The following is a 24,790-nucleotide window of genomic DNA, read 5'->3' on the forward strand; positions in this document are numbered from 1 at the left end:
TGCATGAAGCATTACAATCCTTAAACTATTGCAAGAAACTAAGGGGATAATAAATGTTATGCTGACGACGAAAAGAATGAAGGAATCTTTCTCAATGGAATTGACAGCCCCTATGTCAATGCTGAATGTAGCTGGTACAAAATTATTTGCTTATCAAAATACCCCTTTGAAAAAAGATTTTGCTGCAAGTGAAAAAAGAGAAACCAATAGCAATTTTGTGCAGTTTAAAAATAGTGTTTTATAACACATCTATTATATGTCATTTATTTAGACCATTTCTATTGGTAAATATATTAAAAAAAAAAAAAAAAGGGTTTCCTCTAAAGGAAAGCTTCCAATTCGGTTCTCTTTCTTTCACAACTGTATTGTCAAGAATTGAATAGACTTACTGCCTTGAAAATGTTGTCTCTTGGCAAAGAGGACATAGTTACTGGTGCAGAAGTACACATTTAAGGAAAATTTTTACTTCTTCTTTTCAATCAGCTGCTGAACTTTCAAAGAGAGAGAGTGTATGTGTGTGCAATGGCCCAGCCTCTGTGAGCGCACTTTTACCCCAATTTAATTAGTCAATTTGTGAATGAAGCCGAGATTGAATTCCGTTACTGCCACAAGTGAGACAAGCCTATCTGATGAACCACACTGAATGAGCAGCCAAGAAGTGACATTGCATAAAACAAGTCCTTTAAATAATTTCCCTCTTACTGACAGCAAACCAACTATGTTCATTACCTTTACTTTACTGTTTATTGTAAAGAAAGAGAGGCCTCTTTTTTTGTTGCTGTTAGATTGCGACTCTACTCTTTAGATAATTTTCAGAGAATTCAAGTTGCTTTGAAATGTTCAAGTCACATAACTTGCAGATTAGTGCATAATGCAATGTAAGCCTTTAAAAAGATATTTAGAGTCGCATTTTCTGCATGACAGGGATGAGGCAGCCTCTCAAATACCAGAGACTGTTGACATTTACTTCAGCATAGATCATTAAAAACCAAGGTTAAAAATTGTTTTTAAAATGTGTTTTTAATAAACATTGCAATAAATTAAAATGGTAAAAATAGCATTGCCTTTAGTTTGCTGTTTCATAAGATGTGATCATAATCTATCATAAGCGTGATAATATCATCATAAAATTAGCAATAATATATCAAAATATGGTTGGCATTCAAAATTTCTGCTGATAATTAAGAAGAAAAACATTCCACCTTTGGGTATATCTACCAGTACATAGAAAAAGGTTTTTTATCGTCATCATGATTTTCAAATAATCTTGAAAAAGAGCTGAACTGGGTAGCTGTAGCCATTTAAATGGCTCTGGTATTCAAAAACCTAAGTTTTATATCAACTTGCTAGAACTCATTTATGACCTAACATTATTAAAGCATTCTTGGATTAACTGATGTTTTGTATTATGTTCATGCATTCCCTTCCGTTTTCCTGGACTTTTGGACCTGAGACGGTTTGCCTTTTTTCATGCTTTTCCGATGAATATGTACCAACCACACATAATTCATCCCATTTGGCCATATTTGCAACAATTGTGGGCAACAGAGAGAAACTGAGAATTCTAGGATTTCAGAGCTCATCCCATTACTATTATGGTGGCAAGAGGGATATGAGGACAGTGGTTTTTTTAGCTGAGATAATCCCTTTACTCCCTAGTTTGCTCTCTTCTTCAGTGATAGTAGTGATTGTGCAAATGAGGGTTGATTTCCAGCTGACCTTTCCAGTATCAGGCTCATGGTATGATCTGTGTGGTATGAACTCCAGAGTCTGGATAAAGTTTATTTTAGATATGTATCTCCTCTGTTGCTTTACGACCATGATCATAGCTATGTGAAATTTATAGGCCAAGTAATAATACATATCCTACTTTGACAAATTCATAAAGCTCTACTACCACTGAGGTGATCAAGGTTGAAGAATAGAGACATGCTTGGGAGTAAAGAGGCTTGGCTTCTTGATCAAGCCCTGCGTTAAGTCATTGTGAATCTTGGCATCTCATTTAACCTGTTTGAAATGTAGTCTTCTATACCTTAAAAAAGTGGATTAGATTCCTACACACATTATTCCCTCATACATTTTTTTGATACTGGATTGCAGCAACATTAAAAAATTGCGTAACTTTGTGATTTTTAATTTATCCTTGGTTATAGCTATTGTGTATGCCATCTCATACATCTCCTGATTCGGTGAAATGCATTTAAAGTCATGGCTAGAGAAGTTTTTAGCCTTGTGAAACTGTTTTTATGTGTTCTATCACATTTACCATGTGAAAGCATCATTTTCCTTCTTGTTGATAAGGCAAAGAATTATCCTCATACATCACTGATGCCAGGATTTCACTTTGGGGATCACAACCCTTTGGGGAATTTGGGAAAAATTAAATTAACTCTGGGTTAGAGAATAGAGGAGCATTTATTAATGCAAGGGGGCTCACAGAACTGTAATAACTAGCATACTGTTGCTTCCTAATAACTTCTAAAACAGAGATCCTGAAATATAAGAAAAGATGCCTTCCTCCATGTTGTCATTCACTTAGTCATGAATTTGTGCATTCACATTTAACTCATTTACTCAAATACGTAATCAGTTTGTTAAGCAGGCTCACCTTAGTGAGATATCTATATCTATAGATATTTATCAGTTTTGTTATTTTATGATCATGGAATTCAACTGTGCTCTATCAAATATGCCTTTATATTCTCTTATTAACATCCTAGGAAGATTTCATGCTTTTTTTCAGTTACCTTACATTATTAAAGTTTAGCCCTATCCCAAACTACTATTTCATATCATATTGAAACCTCTTATTCCTTTCCCCTTCTCCCAGCACATTACAGGCACATTACAGGCTTTAGGGAACTGACATAAAGATGGGCATAGTCTGTGAAGTTATTTCCTCTCCTACATTAGTACATTGTAAAGGTGATAGTGGTTTTGTTGCAGGATCTTTCCTCCCAGGCTTTTCTTTCCTGGTTGTGATGTGGGGAGTGGGAATGGGTGGGAGGACAAATAATGGGTGGGAATGCAGAGGGGTGTTATATGACTAGCCATCTATTGATGGTGTGACATCTTCTAAGGTTCTGCTCTGTCTTGACCTAGTTTCATCTTCTGCTAGTTGTCTCTAACAACGTGATGGTCTCATGAGAGTAGTTTTTGTTTGTTTGTTTGTTTGTTTTGCCTTTGATGTATGTGGTCCTCTAAGTCAGTGAGGGCTCCTTTAGAGATGAGTAACAACATTGCATGGTTCCATGATGGTCCAATACTCACTACCTTGCATGGATGGCATCTCCAAAGCTTCTGTCTACACCATTTACTTCCAAGCCTCTTCACAAAGAGTCACAGGAACTAATGAAGACGCTTATGTACTCTAGGCAGAAGTCTTCATAAAGAATTATATGTAGGAGAGTGGTTCTCTATATCGTTTTTCCAGGCACACTATTCACGGAAGCCTCAGCAAGCCTCTTATGTTTGTCTAGACTCCCACACTCAAGGGGACACCACTTCATGCTCTATAATAGCTCTCTCACTGTGCTCTGCTCTATTCTGCCAGAAACCCCAGAGGTAACTGCAGGTTTTCAGTTCAACAAGCATTTAGTCAGGGTATAAGAAGCCAGGTTGCCTTTCTAGGTGTTCTCGATCTAGCAAGTGATTCTATCGACTTGCCTCTCTGTCTCACACTTGTCTTGAGAAAGAGAAGAATACACACCCTTATTCTCCCCTACGGAGTCAGAGAGAATAACTTCTAACCACCAACATGATGGTTTCAGTGATTTCCGTTGTCACCTAGTGACCTATCTAGTGTGGGGTAGGGGGAAAAGGTGTTCAAGGAAAACAGTGTTTTTTGGGGAACCTCTTAGGATGCCTTCTGTTAGACATCTATCCCAGACGTTTCTTGTACTTTTAAGAATTTGCTTTCACCTTTAGTTTCTAATTTCACATTCAAGGAAAAGTTCCATTCCCTGTCCTGTTACCTGAGTTTATTGAGCACTTACTCTGTGCTAGGCACTGTGCTTGCCATTGCAGTGTTTACTCTTAACTCAGCAGTGTTGGTCCTGCAAGGTTCATTTCTGTTTCTCCTTGTGAGCTTTTGGAGTCTGGGAATATTTGGTTTTATATCTTGGCATTCAGCTTTCTTTCGGGAAGTTTAGTATTAAAAGATCTAATATCTATGATAAGGGATCCTTCGATTGGCCACCAGAGTAGATGCCTCCTGTCAGAAAATAAAGGAAAGATACTGATTATAGTTCAGACAGCCATAGAGGTGGGAGGCAGTAGATCTTATTGGTAAAAGGGTATAGCGATGTTACCTATTTAGGGTTGAGAGTATGAAAATTAATTAGGTAATCCATGCAATATTTAAGTTTCAAAAAATGTTATCTGAAACGATTGAAAGCTTCAGAAAATATAGGTGAGACTCACCCTCCATCCAACTTTAGTCACTAGGATATTTTTTCATTTCACCTTCTTATAGTGCATAACATTAGCAGCCTCCCAGTTCTAAATTCATGGCTTCTTAAGGAATATAACTACACACTAAGAAATAATTATGCATACTTCATCAACAGCTGGTGAATTTCTCCTTGCATCAGGTACATTTATCTCAAATAATAGCAGTTTTTTAAAACCTCATACATTCCAAAGAGGTTCCAACCTAAAAATTTGGAGTTCAGATAGATATGAGTTTAAAGTCCTGTTTCTTTATTTATTAGTAATAATGATTTCTAGTAATATGATTTCAGGCATGTTAACTGATCTTGTGTGACCTCAACTTATTTGTAAAATGGTGGCTCCTGATACCCATTCCCCAGTTTGTTTGTTTGTTTGAGGAAATTAAATACACAGAGATGTGTACCACTCACTACACCCAGCATTTGGCTACTGAAATATTCCCAAAGGAGGGACTCTTATTATTAGTAACAGAATAATATGGTACTTGGTATATAAATGTAACCTCTAGTCTTTTGTATTTTGATTCTGTGAACTACTTTAGCCACTTCTCAACGTTTTCTTCCATCTACATCTCTATTATCTCTATAATTTTAGAATTTCTGAACCTATTATAGACTTCTGATGGCTTATATAATATACCAGATTGTTTACATTCAGCCCTCTGCCCTTGGCAACGACACATGTGGGATAGTTTATAAGATTCTACCTGGTTGTAAAGATCTCAGTTTGTGTTTGTTGTTGGAATCTTACTATGAGCAGCTAAGGTAATCTCTTTTTTAGTAGAGGAGATCTGTGAATGTGTATGTGCATATGTGTGTGACATGTATGTGTGCACACATGGGTATGTACATGCGTGTCCAAATGCATGTGTTGTGCATATGCACTCCTGGGCAGGCTTCCTGCAGAAAGCTATGAAGTCTATCCCAATTGCTCCATAAAAGCCAGAAGATAACAGATGTCCAAATCCCCATGTGCATTTGGAGTTGAACTGTTAGAGGAAGTTCCTCTTCATGCTGTATCTGCATTAAACAGATTTCTCTAGTGCAATTAAAATGCGGTTTTTTACTTTTTAACAAAAGGTTAAAGAAGACTTCACTAGAAAGAAATTAATGTGCTGGTATAAATTGCCTGATCTACTTGTGCTTTACTTGCACTCTAAAGAACTAGAAGGAAAACAAGAATATATTAAGAGCTTTTTCCGTTAAAGAATAAGTTACAAATATTTAGTGGGCGCTGATTATGGGTGAGACACTGTGTTAAATGCTGTACGTAGGCAAGTCCTTTGGCACTAAATTTTTTAAAGTGAGTTTTAGAATATTAATATTTTTACAATTGTGGTATATTTGGAGAGATTACTATTTTCACTGTCCTCTGGATTTATGTTTTCACCCCAAATCCAATGATCTTTAATTTTTTAAATGGCCTTTGAACATTTAGGAACGGAACAGCTAAATAAGCTCTTAATGAGACCTATTTTAAGGGATATTGAAAATATCTATTAGTAGCCTTACTGAATTCGTAGGTGAGGAGGATATCACATTCAACATGTTAGATTTTTTTTCTTAATTCACATGGAGTGCTGAGGTCTGAGGTCATCATGCTAGCTAAGATGCCATTTCATTACAGAGTTGGAGTTAATAGCCTGAAGAAAAACAGTTGAGAAATCTGAGGATCAGGTATAGGTAAACAGTAGTTATAAAAGTACTCTAGGATATATTGAATGTGTCTGTAGCCATATTTTTTTTATAATGCCTAGTATTTTATAAATAGTACCACTTGACACTGTACAATAATTAAGTAGAAATTCACATTAGCCGATTTCAAAGAAGTTCTTTAGCATTTACAAGGAGCATTTTCCTTGTTTGAATCCGTGTATGATATTTTATTTTCCTGTCATACCAAAATATTTTTACAGTCGGTTTTAAAGATAAGTACTATGAATTAGAAATCTAAGAATAGAGAGATATTTCAGTTTCGGATCTCCCACTACATTTGAATATGGATTTATAATTCTCAAGAGCTTTCATGTTTATCTCACTTGATCTTCACAAAAATCATATGAAGTACAAAGCATGTTTTTATGTTGACCATTTCAAGATAGAACAAGGAAGGCTCAAGGAAGTTGTATTGTCTGCTCAAGTTCAGGCAATGAATTATCGTCATTATTCCCCATAGATTTTCAACTTAAAATATTCAGGAGAGGGCAACTATCATTCATTGAGAATTTCTTATTTCACAACCATAGTTCTAGGCTCATTTAATTTGTTAACTTAATTGACAATCATAAATATATTTTATCTTTTTCATTTTATAAATTTAAAAAAATTGTTTGAGAGCTGCAGTACTTTATTCTTATTTGACCCAACTTATTTATATTGAGAAAACATTGAAAACATCCATTTTATCTTCAGTATTTCTCAGGAAAAAAATATTATTTGAAATTCAGCCTATCATGTAATGGAGAAAAAATAAATTCTTCTATTTTTAAATAATTTTGAAATTTTATTATAAAAAGGCAAATTATTGCCACCATTTTAAATTTAAGTTTGTAAAAGGTGGGCAAGATGAATGGGACATTGCCATATAACGTTTCTAAAATTAACTATAAGCCACCTACCAATTCAGTTAAATTCAATTTTCTTTTTCTTTCTCTTTCTCCTTGTTCTTCCTTTTCTTCCTCCTCTTTCTTCTCCTTTTTGAAGCACCATCAATTGACTGATATTTGCTCTAGAGATTTTGATAATTGGTAAAGAAAATGATTAGCATTTGAAAATTATTATTTTGTTAATGCATGGAGTTTTTTATTTTAAAAATTTCATGGAAGCATAAAATCTTCTGAACAAATAAATCACTGTAGGCGTATTCTCCATTTTCTGTTGAAAGATTGCCTTTGAACAGAATTCAGTGGTTAACTCTGTAATCATATAATAAGCTTAGAAAGTTAAGAAATATGTGTTATATAAAAAACTGACAGCTTTTAATTATCTTACAAATATTGACTGAGAGCCCATTGTGTGTCAGCTGCTATACCTAGGAAGTACAGGATTTTAATAATGTACCAAGAATTGACGGGCTTCCCTGGTGGCGCAGCGGTTGGGAGTCCGCCTGCCGATGCAGGGGACACAGGTTCGTGCCCCGGTGCGGGAAGATCGCACATGCCGTGGAGCAGCTGGGCCCGTGGGCCGTGGCCACTGACCCTGCGCATCCGGAGCCTGTGCTCTGCAACGGGAGAGGCCACAGCAGTGAGAGGCCCGCATACAGCAAAAAAAAAAAAAAAAAAAAAAGAATTGACTAGCAAGAAATGGCTTGCCCCTTTCAGGGGCATGTATTTATGCCCCTGAAATATGTATATTTTTCAGGAACATATATATATATATATATATATATATATATATATATATTTTTTTTTTTTTTTTTTTTTTTTTTTTGCCGTATGCGGGCCTCTCACTGCTGTGGCCTCTCCCATTGCGGAGCACAGGCTCCGCCGCGCAGGCTCAGCGGCCATGGCTCACGGGCCCAGCCGCTCCGCGGCACATGGGATCTTCCCGGACCGGGGCACGAACCCGCGTCCCCTGCATCGGCAGGCGGACTCTCAACCGCTGCGCCACCAGAGAAGCCCCAGGAACATATATTTAAGGAGACCTTCCGTTGGACTCTTCTCAGTGAAGGGCCAACTTTAACTTCTCACTTCATGTGATCTGTCATTTACTATAATGCCATCGTCTAAAGGCCTCTAGAGGTGTATTTCTTGCTATAGGCCTTATTTCACAAGACAAAATATATACCAGGATCACTTAACTTAGAATGAACTTCAGTATTGACCTATTAACCTTAGGGTATGTTATCAAAAACAAAGTCTAAGTTTTCTATATTTAATGTGTTACTTAATTATTCAGCTGATCTTACTCCTAAGGACTTACTTTCTCTAAAAAAGGATTTTTGGCAAAAAAATGTAGCACGCTCTGTTTTGTATGGGCATTCCCTCTAGAAAATATTTGCTGGTGTGAATGCCTTTGTTCTCATAAAAGGTTTCATAACTGTAATCTGGACCTAATTTGATTGAGCATATTTGATATGAGCAGGTATAATAGGAAAGAGATATTTATTCTTCAAGGTCCAAGTCTAAATTAAACCCTCAGCTTTAAACGGCACAGGAAATACTCAGCAAATAAATTTCACCCGGTTACTGACACCTGAAAATAAATCATGAAGAAATAAGAAGGCTATGGTCGAATTATTTAGGGAGGGGAGGGTGTCGAATTGCTTTTTATCTCTCCTTGACCAAATGGTGTTCATCAGTCTGGGAAGAGTATCCTGATGAACATGCAGGCCTTTTTGTGAGGAGTGCACACAGAACATGATATGAGGATGGGAACCAGCAAGGGAGCACCTACCTAGATAGTAACACCCGCTGAAACTGTGAGATCAGTGGGCAGCTGGATGGCACAGACGAATCAGTCACATTGAGAACAGATGCTCTTGTCATTGCTTGAAAGTCTGCCAAAGACACTTCTTAACTGTACCATAATGCGTTTAAGATGTAAAGAAAATGGTATGGTTTGGGTTAAGAATTGAAATAGAATAGAACTAAGTGTGATCAAGATGAGAAAAGAATAAGAAAGAAATGGAGGACCCTAGTGAAAGTACATCACAGGCAGAATTCTTCAAGTTCTCATTTAAAAGAAATTGAATCCTGGGAGAATTTAGTCTAGGTTATGTGTTTGACCTATAATTTTCAAATATGACAATATCTTAATTGTGAGCTTTGTTTCAGTTAGTACCACATGCAAAAGCCTGTATTTTGGTAACCAACATTGTTTCTCTAGTGCCCGTAGTTATCATATGCCCTTACTTTTACAACTGATATCCTAACACATTTCAGCTCTTATGCATTATACCTGACAATCTGCTCAAAGCCTTTCCTTCCAAAGACTGCCTCTTTGTGGTACAGTAGTTGTGGCTGATTCTTTGCTATAGCTGTTTTGCAGGTGTCTACAACTTTGTCGAATCCGTTGAAGCTGAGTTTGCCTTTGTCCTTAGAGTGTGTCTCTATCCTTTCCAATTTAAAAATCTTTTCTTGAGTTCCCAGACAAGAACTGTATGAGCAGAAATGCTGGCCCTGTTATAATGAATGTCTTTCTCAGCATGGCCTAGAACAACAGGGAAGTAGATGTATGTATAAACTAGCAAGTCCCCAACAGAATGCTCTTTAGCCCCAAAAGGTCAGTTGGAAAGATTTAATGGTTTTTGTTGTTTTGTTCTTAGGAACACCAATGAACAACTCATAGTAAGGTCTAGTCTCTGGTCTGCCTTAATTATGTCACTTAACTTTATTTGTGTCCTACTTCATTTCAAACATCTGGAAGCCAGATGTGAATGCAGTTGGTCTTTAAGATGCCCTTAAACACTAAAATGAGGTGATTTAAACATTTTGTCCCATGAACATATTTTTAGGTATAATTTCATTGTTATAAGGCTTGGGCAAGGTCATTTCATTCTAAAATTAATTTTAAAGTTTAAAATAGTTAAATATGGTATTTTTTCATATTTAATACCATTTAATATTTTAGACTTTATAGTAAACATAATGACATTTTAAAACTTGTTTGCATAATTGAAGTGAGTACTTATAAGACTCCCAGTCTATCATACAGGTACCAGAATGTGTGTAAGTAATTTTAGACCTTAATAATGCATTTTAATGCTCTCTCTTTATGTCTCTCACCCTTTGGGGGTACTACTAAGTTCAATTGTTGCTGTTTGTGTGATTTGATCTGAAGAAGATATCACAATGAAACTTTTCAAATATTAATAATAAACTGATTTTTTCAGTTACAAATTTAAAACTCTCCACAGCTTCACACTTGCACTGAGGCAGTTAATCGTAGACAGAAGCAGCAAATAATACATAAGCTCAAAAACAGCAAACAAAACACAAACAATAACGTTCATTATTCTAATTAGAAATTCTTAAACACTGTCCTCTGAGTGGGCAATATTATAACCCAGAAATTCTACTATATATTTCCTTCCAAACTGTTACTCCTCCTAAACTACGTTATCCCATACTGTCCCTTCTCTTTTCAACTTCCACCTTCTCCCGACTTTTTATTCTCCTCTGATGTCTTTCCCTCTTATTTCAGTGAGAAAATACATGCAACAGAAGAGAACTTGCATATGAAACTATCTCCTATCCACCATGTCTATAGGACCTAAACTATCTGCTTCTCTTCCTGGTACCTTGAGAACACTGTCTATGCTCCTACCTCAAGCCGGTTTCTTCCCTTCTTTACTAGTTTCCTTCTACTCTTGGCTACTTAAAAGCATCATTCCCTCTTTTTATTGCATCATATTTGCTCCTTTATCGTTCCTATAGATTACTAGCATGCCATAATTCCCACTAATATGCTACCAAAAAAAAGAAGAATCTTGACACCCGTTACTCTTTTCTTCTTCTTCGCCTCACAGAAAAAAATCATCATGAGAGATGTCTCTCCTGCATGCCAATTCCTCTCATCCATTTCTGTCTTAAACCACTTCTGTCAGGATTTCGCCCTTGCTTCTATACTGACACCACTCTCACCAAGGTCAACGATCTGCCAAATATGTCTAAATTCAATAATCAGTTTTCATTTCATATCTTACTTGAACTCTCACCAACATTGGTCACAGTTGAATGTCTCTCCTCCTTGAAAAATTGTCTTCACTTAACATCAAGGATCCCACTAGCTCCTCGTTCTGCTTCTACCTCACAGACTTCACTTTTCCAGCCTCCTGTATGTTCTTTCCTTGTGTCCCTGAACTGCAAACGTAGGAGCAGCCCAGGTTCACTCTTAATTCCGTCTTCTCTATTTACACGCATTCCTTAGGGGGAGCCCATCGAGCCTCATGGCTTTAAATAGCATTTATACACTAATTACTCCCAAGTTATATCTTCTACCTGACCTCTCCCTTGAACTTCAGACTCGAATATCCAACTATCTAGACATTTCCTCTCGGATATCTTTTAGCCGTAATAAACTTAATAAGTCCAAATTCGAACTGTTCAAATATTGTAACTCAGTTTCTCACGATGTTTGAGTCAAAATCTTTGATTCCTCTCACTCTCTCACATCTACATCCAATAAATCAGCAAAGGATGCCAGTTATAACTTCAAAATATTAAGAATCCAGCTACTCTTACCATCACCTGCAACTCTCATTGAAGCCGTCATTGTCTTTTTGCCTACTTTTTGGTTATTATGATAGCTTCTGAATTCATCTCCTAAACCCAACCCTTGTCCTGCTATTCTCCTCGCAATGGTCAGAGTGATTTTTTTTTTTTTTTTTTTTTTACATAAGTAGGTCATTTATGTTTAAGTTTTGGTTCTCTGCTCAAACTCTTCCAGTGGCTTTCCATTTCATCCAGAGTAAAAGCCAAAGTTTTTCAAGTGGCCTAAAAATCTCTACGTTATCTGGCTCTGACCACTCTCCCTCTCTGTGTCTGTCAGTGCTTATTTCATACTCATCTGTTCTACCTGAACTATGTTGGAGACACAAACAAACTGAGGTTCTGGATTTGAAAAGAAAATGATGATTGACCAAGCCTGACTGATCCAGCAGCTCCAACATGCCTACTAACCTCCAAACGTAATTGGATAATTTTACTTCCCCCCCCCCGAAAATTAGTATTATCAGAGACTAGAAATGCAATTGAAGGAACTGTATATACAGTCTTTTATCATCTGTTCTTATTTTCAATCTTTATTTTTTTATAATCAGTCTTTGCCGTCAAATCTCCTTATTTATCAACACAAGTCGTTCATACGTCTAATATGTATCATGACAGAATGAATAATTCAAAGTTCCCCTCAACCCAAGGTATACATTCAAACCTAACCAACGTTTAAAAAAGTGACTGGGAGGCAGCTTCATAACATCTCATTTAATTTTTTAGTAAAATATGAACTTCATTAGAGTGAATTAAAATGTCTTTCTTGGAGGTGCAGATCACTTTGCCTTTAAAGAGTTCTAACCTGGCATAAAACAGAAGCTAGATTTGAATCTGTTTTGTGCAAGGATTCATCAAATCTATAAACTTTACATAAAAGAAATGTAGAATATTGAAACCGTTGAATAAAGGCTTTTGGCATTTCTATACTGGATATTTCTAAAAATGTACCATTTGTCACAATTTTAGCTAGTTGGTAACAGTAAATAATGCAACTTAGAGCAAGGAAAAGTTCACTGCCTACAAGTTTTATAATTAATTCAAATTTATACTTTCACAAAACTTTAAATTTATTTATGGACTAAGTTTCTCAACACAAGAAAAAGGGTAGGAATTTCCAAATTTGTTCACAAGTTTGTCTTTTAGTCAGTATTTACAGCTCTTCTAGCTAGCTGAAGCAGTCTTCTTGCTTTTGTTTTCACTATTTTTCTATCAACACTAAACTGATGGATTATTCTTCTTGATAAGCTAACCACATAAGGATTGGGGAGATTTTCTAAACAAAGAATAGGACCTACATAGTGAATGAATCACTACTAACCATTGCTGGGCTCATGGCCAAAATTTCTAATCCAGTATTTTCTGCTGACCCGGTATAAGGGCTCAGGAGCCTTCTTAGCATAGAGCTCTAGCACTGTGAGGGGCACTACCAGTTGATTTGACTTGACACTTAATTTATATCCTTATCCTGAATTATTTCTTAAGATATCCTGATTACGAGAATCTAAGCTCTTTTCCCTTCTATTGCAGACACTGTAAGGGACCCCACATGTCCATTTGCTGTTATCACTTCAGTGAACGGTGGCTCAACTTTCAATCACCAGCACTTGTACTTCTTCGCCTGGGGGTTTTCTCTCACAGCTCTGACTCCCTTGCTGCCTTATGGTTGGCCAGACATGGCAGGGAATTAAGCCTAAGAGCTCTAGCCTCAACCATAATGGATGGGTGGTATCAATACTATAAAAATATCCCAGCTCCCTTTCCCTTTTTAAAAATTTTTTTTTTACATCTTTATTGGAGTATAATTGCTTTACAATGGTTTGTTAGTTTCTGCTTTATAACAAAGTGAATCAGCTATACATATACATATGTTCCCATATCTCTTCCCTCTTGCGTCTCCCTCCCTCCCACCCTCCCTATCCCACCCCTCTAGGTGGTCACAAAGCACCGAGCTGATCTCCCTGTGCTATGCAGCTGCTTCCCACTAGCTATCTATTTTATGTTTGGTAGTGTATATATGTCCATGCCACTCTCTCGCTTTGTCACAGCTTCCCCTTCCCCTCCCTTTCCGTTTAACTGAGATAACTCTGAGTTGTGTTTTTTACCCCAGTTTCCAAGGTTTCTTCAGTGGGAGTCAACTCTAGTCTCCTACTGTGGGAGGTGGCTTCACAGCACACTCTTCAATGGCTGTCTTCCTTTCCTTGTTCACTTCTTCACTCTCCTACTGGTGTTTTCCTTTACTGCCTTCCTCATACCCTAAGCCTTGTGTCAGGGTTTGCGTCTGGGAAACTCAAAAGAAGATACACCTACCAGAATGCATTGAAAAGATGCTAACACCGTACACAACTCAGAGCATGAGATTATTATAATTCTTGGAGGAACGGAAAGCCTGTATGGTTCCTGTCAGATATAATCTCATACTTTTATTTTCCGGATTTGGAATCATTTACCTGAAACGCTTTATTGTTACTTTTCTTCAAATGCTTTGCAAAATAGCCTATTAGGTTTTCAGTGCTGTGTTTAATTATTCTCAGTGAACTAAATTACAAAAGAATGTATTAGGTAAGTATTAGGATTACACAAATTTTAGCCAGGTAGAAAAGTAGTAGGATTGGGTAGTGAAATGAAGGAGGCTCACACAGTGAGAAAGACATTCAGAGGGATTTCAAATCACAGAAAACAATACTCAGCATTGAGCCTCCAGAGATAACAGTCCACTGTGCCTGAAGGGTTGCTGTGAATATTGTTGCTGCTATTAGCCTTCCATTCAGACTCTCAAGGACTTTAGACTCTACAAGACTGCATCACATTCTAAGGATATCCAGATGTTGAGAGAGTATTGCCAGGTAGTCATTTAAAGTGTTGGAAGGCTTTATGTTACTCCATTTTCTCTGAGACTATGTATAAGAGTCACGGAAAAGCTTTATAAGACTGATAAAGATATAACTTGTATGACTTTTTGTTTTTTTTAAGGTCTAGACAAATCCTTTTATCTCGTCTCAGAGGGCTATGCATCCAACTGGCTATGGCCCTTGGGTATTGTCTTCTAGCATAAGTTGCCAAAGTAAAGCATGATATCCCTAGTCATTTTGACATTGATTTTAAAGGACCAGTAAGTTTATTATTTTTATTTGGAACACCATAGTGCTGCTTTCTCTGACAGTACCTGAAACAAATACATAGACCATGCCTTCTATTTACCTTGCCCTTTCCAGCAGCACCTATTATACTACCTCGAAAGAGTAGGCACTCAACAATGCTACCTACTTGACAAAGGCAAAATGACATTAGTCCTCCTAAGACTTATGACCTCCTGAAAGAAATGTCTCTTTCACCCCCACATAATAAAAAGCTGCTTGTGGCCACTAATGGATGAAAGGTTTTTAGCAGCTAAATTTCAGATGTGTTTCTTTAGTAATCTCCCAGTCTGGAGCCCTCATTTTCAAGCAGACTTTTTTAAAAAGTGGCTTGGGAAGAGTACATTTTTCTTAAAATTTTATTTTACCCTTATGATTTGGAATGGTTCAAAAAACTTCTTTGTGGAGATGAGAAGAACCCCTTCAATAAGTACAGAAAACTAGGGTTTAAGCCTACCTCTCTTCCACGTTAGGTAATTTTGGACAAATTATTTAATCTCTTTGGACTTCAGTTTCTTTAGGAATGATAATGTCTACCATCAAAAGCTTGTTGTAAGGGTGAAAAATAAGACATATGTGAGAGCATTTTTAGAATCTCATCCATGATAGTAGCTCTGTGAACAGGACTGGTGTCTGAAGTTCCACGGGCTCAGTCCTTCTCTGGGCTTTGCACACACCTCTAGCTCATCCTAAATCAACCTGGCAGACACCTACTCTCTCTTTAGGTCCTCAGTCAAGCTTCACATTCTAAAGTTTTCCTTGATTCCCCCTGGTAGATATAGGCATTTCCTCCCCTTTGGGGGCTGTGTTCATATTGAGTGTTACTTGTTTGTTTGCATGAATGATTTCCTACTGCTCTCTGAGCTCTTTGGTGGCAGAAACTGTCTTTTTAATCTATCTGGCTCTGGTTCATTGTACATTGCTGTCCCCTAGTATGTACTGTATGAATATCTGGTGATTGAATGGACATCAAGCAGGTGGATATGCCTCAATCTGGCTAAAAATGTTTATAAATTTTACACCAAGATCAAAATTCACCATTACATAGGTGGGATATGATCCATTTTAGAAAGTCTAACCTGAATGGAGAGATTTTCCCTCCTTATAGAAAGTCTTGGTAGAATGGCCAACTTGTCCCTTCCTTGCTTTATTCTTGGTGTCTAATAGGCTGGTTGAGGGATGGAAGGTAAGTGAGCACCAGAATGAACACAAATCAGAAGTAGCGAACATCACCCTATTCTCTGTATGTCCTGGGTACCAGCAGAATGCATGACACTGAATACATGCTAAATAGTATTTTTAAATGAGTAGACATCAGTCTTCTTTGTGACACTGAGTAAATGCTAAATTATATTTTTAAATCAACAGACTCTGGTCTATTTACAAGAACTGAAAGTTTGGAGGGGATAGTCTGGTTATTTAGACTATATTTTACATTATATTTCTCTGAAATTCAGGTTGATGAATCTGCATTTCTGCCACCAGAAGTCTGTATTTACCCTTCGTGGTATATAAGTGGATGGCTATTTTCTGCAAACACTGGTATCTTTAGACCACTTCAATAGCCGCCAATAAGTCCCTTCTCATTTCCATACATATTATGTATCATTGGCAGCAGCAGACCCATCGGAGTGCAGAGCAATAAGCAATCTTCTGATGATTGATACTTTTGATACCACCTACCACCCTGCTGTTTATTGAAGGAACTTCCATTGATTGGCTGCTCCAGGTGTCTGTTCACGAAGAGATGGATTAAATCAAAGGGGCTGGCTCATTGCTGGGTCCTTTCTATGCCACTGGGTGGTGTATAATCCTCACGTGACTTACTTCTTATTTGTGCAGAATTTTTCCTAGTACTGCTTTTCTTTGGTTCTTGAGACAATTTATATATGTATAAAGGTTTATTTATATATAATATATATTTGGTCATAGAAAAATGTATGTTCGTATAATTATCTATACATATACAATAATATATAATAATATAATATTCAAATTTCCTTTTCTTATAAAGATACCAGATTGGATTAGGGCAACCCTAATGCCCTATTTTTACTTAATTACCTGTTTAAAGACCCTGTCTCCAAATACAGTCATATTCTGAGGTGCAAGGCATTAGGGCTTTGATGTATGAATTTGGCCGGGGTGGGGGGAATGATTCAGCACATAAGAGGTTACATAAGTGAATGTCCCATTTTTTAGGAAATACGTGTAGAAGTGAAATATCATGATGTCTGCAATTTATTTCAAATGGTTTAGCAGGAAAAAAAAATAGTGTATGTCTGGATGTGTGTAATAAACACACACACACACACACACACACACACATATATATATACATATTCTCTTTCTGTCTGTCTCTCTTCCCTTCTTTCCTCTCTTTCTCCCTACTTTCTAGTTCATCCTTCCTTCTCTCTAAGGACAACATTTTAACAATCGGCGAATCTGCCTAAAAGGTAATCTTTCACCTGAAAATCTGAGAATTTTCAAAATAAGAAGTTGGAGGGGGACAAGAAATATAAGACATAATTCTATTCCACAAGAATCTTATAATCTAGTTAAGAAATGGAAGGTATGTATAGATGAGTCTCAAACAAAATGGTAAATGATGAGATAATTGGCACAGATTACACAAAGGAAAAAGAATCTTTACTCTCCTTTAGCTGAGACCAGAGCAAATTACGTACAAATTAAACTACAACAACCAAATATGATAATGTGTCAGAAATTTGGCATTTCTCTCTGGTTCATTACCGACATATTCCGTTTAATAGATGTGATCAGTACATTAAAAACACTTTTATGTAAATTTCCTTAATATTTTGCTTGTTCTGAAATTCATATGACATATTTAGACTCCACATAAGATAAAGGGAATGTCCATACTGGGTGAAACTTGCTCTCTGTGGACATATCTATTTTAATTTTTAGCTTATAATAATAATTTTTTTAATGTTAAGATTTTTTTTTGAATGTCAGACATTGTAGTAAGAACTTCTCATCTATTTACTTGTTTAATCCTCAGAGCAGCCATATGAAAATACTTACTTCTCCTCCATCTTGCAGGTGAGTTATTGAAGCCATAGCAAGGTTAGGTAACTTGTTCACAACTAATAAACGATGTAATCAGAATTTTAACTAAGATAGTCTTTACCGTAAGCCCATAATCTTAATTACCATGCTATACTGCACCTCTCACGATAAGGAAAGAACCGTGTCTGTCTTATTCAGTACTGTGCTATTTAATGGACAAAGTTTTGGGGTTTGTTTTTATTCCTTTTTCTTACTCTTCACTTCACCCCCATTTATTTTAACACAATTTTAATAATAAGTATGTTAAGTTTTATTTAACATGTTTATGCTTTTCCTGTATTTTAGTCGGGCTTGTTTAACTATAAGAACACAGACCCCTCAAACAGTGGTAACCAAAGATGTTATTATATGATTAAATACAGTATAGAAATTCTCGAGGACATTCAATACCAAAAGATTAATAAGGACTGATGGAGACGAAAGTTGGAAATGGATTTCATTATGAGAACATTTTTTATCAGGATATTCTTCCTTCTTTTTCCCACTAACAGTTGTAGACTCCCTGGGTCACAATCCCAAGAGAATTGATTAATTTTGGTGATTAGTTTATGTATAAGACATGTACTGGTTACTCTTGGGCCAGATTCCTATTCTTGAAAGGTCACTTGTTATTAAGGGTGCTGGTTGGGGAGAATTAGTGTGAGGTCACATAAGTATGTCCATTTTGGCCCATCCTCTGTGGCAAGAATTATGGGAAGAACATCACAGTGAATTATGACTGGTAGAGCCTATTAAAACTCAATTACTTTATAGGTTTTGTTCAGAGCTGCTTTCAACCTTTGTCTTCACTATCAGAAATACAATCATTTTGTTCTGTTTCTACAAGGCAGGCTCACCTGCCTACCCCAGTACTACCCCTCCTCTACCACTATTGTCACATCTGATCATGGATTATGTTAAAGGCTTCACTGAGGTTTACTATAGCTTTCAAGAAGCACTGCAACTAGAACTAATCACAGAATTCCACTTAAAATTCTCCATGATAGTTTCCATAAAATGGAACTACATAACTCTCCAGAGTTATGTAGGTAGGATAATAGTTTCCATTTTATTTCTAATACTCCTCTTGATTATGCCCTGCCTGTTTTGGCCACTGCAGCACATTGGGTTGATGTCCTCAGAGAATCATCTGTTCTGAATGTAGTCTCAACAAACCATTTAGAATAAAGACAGTAAGATGAGATCACCTGTGTGGACCAATTGAATAAGTAATAAGAGCAGAGATCAGCCTCCTATCCAAATAATTTTGAATACTTGTCCCTAAATGCATTACCCTAAGTTTGCTCATTTGAACCTCATACAACATTTTCCTGCCAAGCTATAGCCTCTTGAGATTTTCCTACAGTTCGTGCATACTGGCTTGGCATTCCACTAGTCTTTTATTAAAAGCTTAGTATGATTTGCTAACTTGGAGATTTTAGTGTGCTATTCCTCTCCAACTATTTATCACAAATGTAAAAGAAGAATTATCCTGGAATGGATGTATAGAGATCTTTCTTTTTTATGTTTCATCCAGAGAAGTTTTCATTTATCTTTTTTCCTTTGTCATTACTAAATCAGATCTTTATTCAGACAAAAATGGTGAGTAGTTTTAAATATACAATTCCACAAAATTCCTTATGAAAATCTTAACTATATTATATTCAGTGGTGGCCTTTTATTTGAAGAATGAACTTGTATTTTCTCAAAGAGCTCTCAACATATTCAATTTATAGCTAGTTTCTAGCAAAGCTGTGGAGATTATGAAACCTTGGTGGTAGACAGAGGGCCCTTCTTTGACTTTTACCATCAGTACTTTGCACTGTGCGTGCACTTTACTGGGGCTCAGCAAGGATTTATTCCATTGAAGTTGTACTGTGCCTCTTAGCAGCATCTCCCTTTCTCTTCTGTAGCCTAAAATGTTCAATTAATATTTGGATTCATTAGCTTATTTCGCATGGAAGTGAGGCTCATCAACTACGTCTGCCCCCCAACTACCACCCAAAATCAGAGTTTTTGGGCAAGTACTTATTCCTCCAGCAAACTGACATGTATAACTTGAAAATCCTGTATATAAACTTACCACTATTTCCTATTATTATCCCCAAACCCTCAATTAAAAAGAAACAGCATCATGTGAAATCAGAAGTGTGGAACAGAGGAAGGAGGAAAACATGTTCGGGTTGAGTATCTTCTACATACTAAACACTATATCTCATTTAATTCAGCAAAATGCATTCTTACCTGGGCAATATTTTTATAAGTTTTCTTACGAAGAAGCTGGGGCCTAGAAGTTAAGTAACTTCCTCAGAATCAAATAGTTACTTGGAATCGGAGTTGAAATTACTTGGCACTAGACAAATATTAGTTGGGTATTTTGGGGTGAAAATTCAGACTTTATGATATTGGTCAGATACTTAAAAAATTGGAAGTGATTTATAGCTGACTTTAGGATTATTCCATAAAGATTGTAGTCCTTGCTTTTTTTTAAACATTTTTTAAATTGAAGTATAATTAATTCACAACGTTTTGTTAGTTTCAGGTGTACAGCAAAGTGATTCAGTTTTATATATATATATACTTTTTCAGATTCTTTTCCATTATAAGATTATTATAAGATATTGAATATAGTTCCCTATGCTATATAGTAGGTCCTTGTTGTTTATCTATAATATTTTATATACAGTAGTATGCATATATTAATCCTAAACTCCTAATTTATCTCTCTCCCTGCCCTCGCCATCCCCTTTGATAACCATAAGTTTGTTTTCTATGTCTGTGAGTCTATTTCTGTTTTGTAAGTAGTCCTTGCTTTTAAATTGCTTATAATCTAATACTGGATTTCAAATAATTTGTGTAGTATACCTCATGATAAGTGAGATTATCTTTCACAAGGAGTTTGACGATTTCTTCATGAAATGAATTTACCTGAACTTAGTGCTTTAACTTTAACCAATTAACTTTCACTTTAATGATTACACTCAGATGAGCATTTATGTACATACTGGTGTAGGTTCTAATTGAAATGGGGAAATCTGTCTTAAAAAACTTCTCATAACTGTTGATTAAAAGAGAGAGAGGAAGAGAGGAAGGGAAGATGGAAATAAAACCAAACTCGGATTACAGGTTTTTAGAGCATCATTCTTTGCACAGTTATATAGTGTGCTCATATATAAAAAAGCTTGTGAGTCTGCTGTGCTAACTCTCAGCAGTTTTGTCGCACTTTACATATGTGTTACCATCTTTATTTACACATGGAGGAAAATTGAGCCACGTGCATCAATTAACCTTTCACAGTCTCTCAGCACATTAGAGCTCTGCCTACAGTTATTTCAATGGTCCAGGTACTCCAGGAGAAACTTAAAAATAGTGTTGTTATTGCTATCATTTGTTTATCAGACAAAAATATTTTGTATACTATAGACACAACTGATATTACTTTTCCCCAAACTTTTACTTTCTATTTGGAAAAGCAAGGTAGAAAGTCTAAATTCTGTTTTTGGTATTTACAAATGATAGTTAAAATTCAATATAATTAGAACTATAAGAATTTTAGTTTTTCAAGCGTGTAACACTACAGGAGAACAGGGAACTCTTGAGAGGAAGTTGAGCACAGCACATTTCCATAAATGAAGAGACCTGGAGTTTTAAACCAAACCTTGTAATTAATTATCTATATATGATACTGGAAAAAACATTTCATCTCTCAGGCCTTTATTATAATTTAATAATTCTACTATCCAAGGTGGAGAAAATACAATTTCATCAGGGTTGTATAGAGGTCAACATTAGCTCAGAGTTTATTTTCATTTGGTACAATTTACCACTGCCTTTTGAATTTGATTTCTTTTTCCTTTGGATAGCATCACTTGAAGTAAATCTTTGTTTACCATTCCTGATTTCTGGTTAGCAGACCCACTACCTAACATAGTAGTTTAAAAGTGGCCTTAACACATTCCCTGTGAGAAGTTTAAGGTCATATATGAGCAAAGAGAGGATACTTCTTACACTTACATTAGCCTGCAGTTGGGCAAAAATCATACAGCACAAAGCCTATTTTAAAATAAAGTGTTGAATATCTCGTGTAATTTATTGACTGCTGTACTGAAAAAGAAATACAGAGGGCTTCCCTGGTGGCACAGTGGTTGAGAGTCCGCCTGCCTAGGCAGGCGACGCGGGTTCGTGCCCCGGTCCGGGAAGATCCCACATGCCGCGGAGCGGCTGGTCCCGTGAGCCATGGCCGCTGAGCCTACGCGTCCGGAGCCTGTGCTCCGCAACGGGTGAGGCCACTGCAGTGAGAGGCCCGCGTACCGCAAAAAAAAAAAAATAAATAAATAAATACAGAATGGTTGCATGGGTACAGAATGGCTGTAAATGTATTGGTCTTTTCCCCTCGTGATCATGTGGTTGACTGAGAACTGTGACTGCTGCCACTGCCCAGCATCATATGAGAGTATGTACCACATACTGCTGGCCCAGGAAGACATTAAAATTCAGAGTTTGAAGTACAGTATCCCCCTCTTATCTGCAAAGGATACAATTCCAAGACCCCCAGTGGATGCCTAAAACTGGGGTTAGTACTGAGGCCTATATATATTCTTTTACTGTACTGATGGTTGGGTAGCATATACAGCATGGATGTGCTGACAAAGGGATAATTCATGTCCCGAGTGGGACAGAGCAAGGCAGTGTGAGATTTTATTACACTATTAAAATGGCACATCATTTAAAGCTTATGAATTATTTCTGAAATTTTCCATTTGATATTTTTGGACCATAGTTGACCGTGGGTAACTGAAACCGTGGAAAGTGAAACCATGGATAAGGGGGGCTACTGTATGGTTTCTACTTAATGAGTATCACTGTCATACCATTGTATAGTCAAAAAATCGTAAGTTGAACCATAATTAAGTCAGGGATTATCTGTATGTGTGTGTGTGTTTCATATATATATATATATATATATGAAACAGGTCAACTGGCAGATGGAGATTACATATATTTCTAATGGCTCATTGCTTTTATTCATAATGGGATGTGAACTTACTTTACTTGTGCTGTTCTCTGTGGCAAAGCAAAATAAAGTTCGGGAGCATTTATTGGAATTGCAGATATTGTAATCTTAAACTTCTGAATTTTCTGAGTATTGATAAAAATCATTGATTACTCAAATAAGTTTTCCTTTTATTTAAATCAAACAAAATTATTTTATAGTAGTCATATTTGTCTTTTAAATTGCTAACTTTCCTAAGTAATAATTTCACAATGCCTTTGTTAGTAGAACATTTGACTTCTATTTCTCCTGTAGTGGTGATAGGTATTTCAGTTACCATTTACCTTAACAATGAATATTTATCATATAAAAAATTTTCAGTTATATATGTTAGAAAACTCCATTTAAATCAGCTTAAGCAAAAAGGAGAAATTTAATGGCTCAGATTCCTGAATAAAACAAGCAGTGCTGACTTCGTTTGGCATGGCTGGATGGCAGGATTTAAGGATCCAGAATATGTCCTCAGGACCTCTGTTTTTTCTCCTTTTGGTTTGCTGACCAAATCTGATTCACTGCTATGCTAATTACCAGTTAGCTGAACTGTCAATTTCTATTTTAAATTCTTACTTAATGGAGAGGTATTCTCCTAAATAATTTTTAGGCACTGTATCAGTTAGAGTTCCACCAGAAAAAAAAAAAATACAACTAGTAGGAATAATAAATATGTATAGTTTTCTTGTAAGGAATTGGTTTATGCAGTTGTGGGAGCTAGCTAGTTAGATGAAAATGCTTAGGGCGGGCAGTTGGGAAGGCAGGCTGGAAGTATTGAACAAGAGCTGATGCTGCAGTCCACATTTGGAATTTCTTCTTCAGGGAAACCTTGGTTCGGCTTTTAAACTTTGCAACGGATTCAATCAAGCCCATCCAGATGATCGAGGATCATCTTTACTTAAAGTCAGATGATTCTAGATGTTAATCACATATACAGAACACCTTCACAGTAACACCTATGTTGGTGTTTGACTGAAAAACTGGAGACTATAGCTTACTAAATTGACATGGAAAGGTGAATATTATAGACATTGATTTAGAAGAAGAATGTCATGAAGGGTGAGAAGCAAACAATAACCTGAGACTTTTCAAGGAAAAATTCTAATACAAGATTTAAACAATCTGTTCTCTTTGCAAAACTAATTGGCCTCCAAGTTAGAAATTACTAAAATTGGGAAAAGATCACTGTGATTGAATAGCCTATTTTTAATTTTTTGACTATGACACTAACAAGAGTTTGTTAGAAGATACTGATTCTATCAATTAACAATCTGCAGAGCTACCCAACCCAACCATCTCTGAGTATTCATAAGTTGTAAAGCACATTTATCTTCAATGATATTGCTCCTTATTCCCTCTAGAAGTAGAGGTTAGATACCTTAGAATTCCCTGTTGTATTCCCAGAACCTTGAGCACAGTAGGTGCTAAATTAGTATTTCTAGGGGGCTTCCCTGGTGGCGCAGTGGTTGAGAGTCTGCCTGCCGATGCAGGGGACGCGGGTTTGTGCCCCGGTCTGGGAAGATCCCATATGCCGCAGAGCGGCTGGGCCCGTGAGCCATGGCCGCTGAGTCTGTGCGTCCGGAGCCTGTGCTCCGCAACGGGAGAGGCCACAACAGTAAGAGGCCCGCGTACTGCAAAAAAAAAAAAAAAATTCTAGGAAGAAATGATGAATAGGGAGGGGAAGGGAGAACTGGATAAAAAATATATTCCAATATTTTGCCGTTATTAATCATGTCATAGTGAATAACAGTACATGTGTTGTCTCTTACTTGTGAAGGTGCGTCTTCAAGATGAATTTCTGGAACAGATATTGCTGGATGAAAGAGATTTTAAATGCATATTTAATTTTGTTAGATACTCCTCAAATTCCCACCA

General features: G+C 36.6%; 1 protein-coding gene across 1 annotated transcript in view; it reads left to right on the plus strand.

Moving 5' to 3' along the window:
• LRP1B (LDL receptor related protein 1B) overlaps window positions 1-24,790 on the plus strand; it is a 1,461,391-nt gene that overhangs the window by 610,495 nt on the left and 826,106 nt on the right. The window contains 1 exon segment of the mRNA XM_032636635.1: window positions 10,327-10,336. Coding sequence (XP_032492526.1) covers window positions 10,327-10,336 — 10 coding nt within the window.

This window comes from Phocoena sinus, chromosome 7 (genome assembly GCF_008692025.1).
Source record: "Phocoena sinus isolate mPhoSin1 chromosome 7, mPhoSin1.pri, whole genome shotgun sequence".
In the NCBI taxonomy this organism is placed as follows: domain Eukaryota; kingdom Metazoa; phylum Chordata; class Mammalia; order Artiodactyla; family Phocoenidae; genus Phocoena; species Phocoena sinus.